This window comes from Columba livia, chromosome 6 (genome assembly GCF_036013475.1).
Source record: "Columba livia isolate bColLiv1 breed racing homer chromosome 6, bColLiv1.pat.W.v2, whole genome shotgun sequence".
Taxonomy (NCBI): Eukaryota; Metazoa; Chordata; class Aves; order Columbiformes; family Columbidae; genus Columba; species Columba livia.
Genome location: NC_088607.1, coordinates 13,765,302 through 13,767,851, shown reverse-complemented (window position 1 = coordinate 13,767,851; position 2,550 = coordinate 13,765,302). Strand labels below are relative to the sequence as shown.

Here is a 2,550-nt window from a genome sequence, read left to right as displayed (position 1 = left end):
ACCAGGTAACTGCAAACCCTGCACGCTGACTGTTACCCACTATGACATGAAGTGTGGAAATGCACTGATCAGCTGTAAGCTCTGTGCCCGTGTCACTGTCACACTGCCAAAGTCTTTCCTCCATTACTACCAGGTGCTCAGAACACTTTAGAGATGTGTTATAATAGCAGAAGAGTTAAGATTGTAACAACAGTAATCAGCTACTTCATCTCCACTACAAATAACTATTTTTGACTGAGGAAAAAAAAAAAAAGGCAAAGCGACACATTTATGCTTTTTTTGCACCATTTCATATTTCCAACAAAACAAGTAATTATTTATATTTTATTAGCCACAAAAAGTCATCAGCTTGCATTACACTGACACAGGTGGGAGGTTCAGACATGCCAGCAACCTGCCGAGAGAAGAGAGGTCAAACACAGCATGTCTCGCGCAGCGGTACCCATAACTGAACACACCCCCTCCCCCAAACTCAAACCATTTTAGTCACCAGCAGGCAAGTTTCAGCGCACCCATGAAGAAAATGACTGACATCCCTTTAACATACTACAATGACACTCGAGCTTATTGTTTTGTACCCTTTTCTACAGACTATGAGGAAAGCCCGTAGTTTTTTTCCAAATGTCATTTCAGTGGAAATCCTGTGTTTGAAAGTGACTCTAGAAATCTGTAACACTTGGTTGTTGCCATGCAAATCCAAACGTTTCTATATGGGGCTAGCATAATCAGGTGTGCAACATATACAGTTCTATTATACGGTGCTCCTTTATTGTGTTCAGAGAAAGGTTTTAACACACTGCATTAACCCCTGTTTGGAATTATCTCACAGCTGTAGGCAAAGCCTGATATACCTGCCTGCAACATCCTCCCATTCCTCCTTCCTTCCCTACTCTTCCTCCCTCCATGCTATCCCTAATTCCATTTCACAGAATTACAGAATCGACTGGGTTGCAAAAGACCTCAGAGATCATCGAGTCCAACCCTTGGTCCAACTCCAGTCCGTTTACTAGATCATGGCACTAAGTGCCATGTCCAATCTCAGTTTAAAAACCTCCAGGGACGGCGAGTCCACCACCTCCCTGGGCAGCCATTCCAATGCCTGACCACTCTCTCTGGAAAGAATTTCTTTCTAATATCCAGCCTAAATTTCCCCTGTCAGAGTTTAAGCCCATGCCCCCTTGTCCTATTGCTGACTGCCTGGGAGAAGAGACCAGTCCCCACCTGGCTAGAACTGCCCTTCAGGTAGTTATAGACATATGAAAAGAGCAAAGAGAAAACTGGTATCCCACACTTGCTGCACCCCCCTTTAACAACCTACTTAATTCAGAATGACCCCAAATAAGCTGATGTTATCATTTAGTTGAGGTTTAAAATTAGAAATATGAAGCTCACATGCCCATCTCTCTCTCTCTCTCTAATTCTACTGTATTATTAGCAACTTGTCCTTTGTTACTCTTTCTTCCTGGGCTGGCACTGAATCATTTTGGTCCTGGAAGAACACCAGGCACTTACCATTTATTTATCTGCCACAGCAGGAGTTTTCTTTTTAGGTCTAAGCTTGAAGTACAAGATGAGCATTGCAACACCGGTGTATGTTGCTATTACATACTGGAAAACATAAAAGATAAGTTTAGCTTCAGTCTGAAACACAGAAAACACTAGACTGCAAAAGTTAATATACTAGACTGCAAAAGTTAATATACATAATACATACATTCCTCCTGCCTGTGATGGTATAGGAATTGAAGTACTTCTGAAATCCAGTGAACTGGTGTTGAGATCCAGAGTCATGGCCAGCCATGGTTGCTTGTCCTTACCAGCAATACAGGACAGTTAATGAATTTAAAGTCAGTTGGACTGGACCAATACAGAAATCAAACTAATCTCTACAACAAACTTAACACTTCTGTTGTCAGTTACTAAATCTGCTTTCAGGACGTTCAATAGACAGCGGATATATGTAAGGAGCAGGCACATTCAGAGCACGGTTCCTTAAAGCAGAACAGGCGCCGCAAAGGCAGATAAGGAGACGGGGGGTTCTGAAGGGAACGAGAGCGCAGACAGCCCCGCACACGCCGGCTGTGCCGAGGGGCCCGCTGCCCTCACACCGGCCGCCACCGCCCCGCGCCGCAGCCGGGCCCGCCCGCCACCCCAGCACCCCCTCGCCTCAGCTCGCGTCCGGCCAGGGGGAGCGACGCGGCGGCGCCCGGTGCTCGGAAGGGAACGACGCCGCGGCTGAAGGTCGCAGGCGCCCCGCAGACAGCCACGGCTCGGCGCCGCAGAGAGCCACTGTCCCGCCCAGCAGCGCGGCCCTACAGGAGGAGACGCGGGCGCGGGCCGCAGCCGGGCGGGCACCCTCCCCGCGGGCACCCCAGTACCTCAGCGGCTGCCCGGGCCCCTCCGCCGTCCCGCCGTGCTCTGCCCTTCGCCAGCGCCCTCCCACAAGATGGCGGCCACCAAGCGCCGCGCGCAGCCGCCGCGGGCCGCACGGATTGGCTGTGCCCGCCCAGGGGGCGGGTTCTCCCGGCCTCTTTCCTGCTGGCTGGCCGA

At 49.6% G+C, this 2,550-nt stretch overlaps 1 protein-coding gene across 2 annotated transcripts; it reads right to left on the bottom strand.

The window, feature by feature from the left end:
- Positions 1-267: 267 nt before the first annotated feature.
- ATP5MK (ATP synthase membrane subunit k) lies at positions 268-2,518 on the bottom strand. Of its 2 annotated transcripts, none has more exons than XM_065067143.1 (4): positions 2,379-2,518; positions 1,715-1,812; positions 1,513-1,608; positions 268-394 (listed from the first exon to the last, which is right to left on the bottom strand). In XM_065067143.1, the coding sequence occupies exons 2-3, from the start codon at positions 1,799-1,801 to the stop codon at positions 1,516-1,518; spliced, it is 180 nt and encodes a 59-aa protein (XP_064923215.1). In that variant the 5' UTR covers positions 1,802-1,812; positions 2,379-2,518; the 3' UTR covers positions 268-394; positions 1,513-1,515. The 2 variants fall into 2 exon arrangements, with proteins under 2 accessions (XP_064923215.1, XP_064923216.1); XM_065067144.1 differs by having other exon boundaries at positions 2,167-2,379.
- Positions 2,519-2,550: the final 32 nt, after the last annotated feature.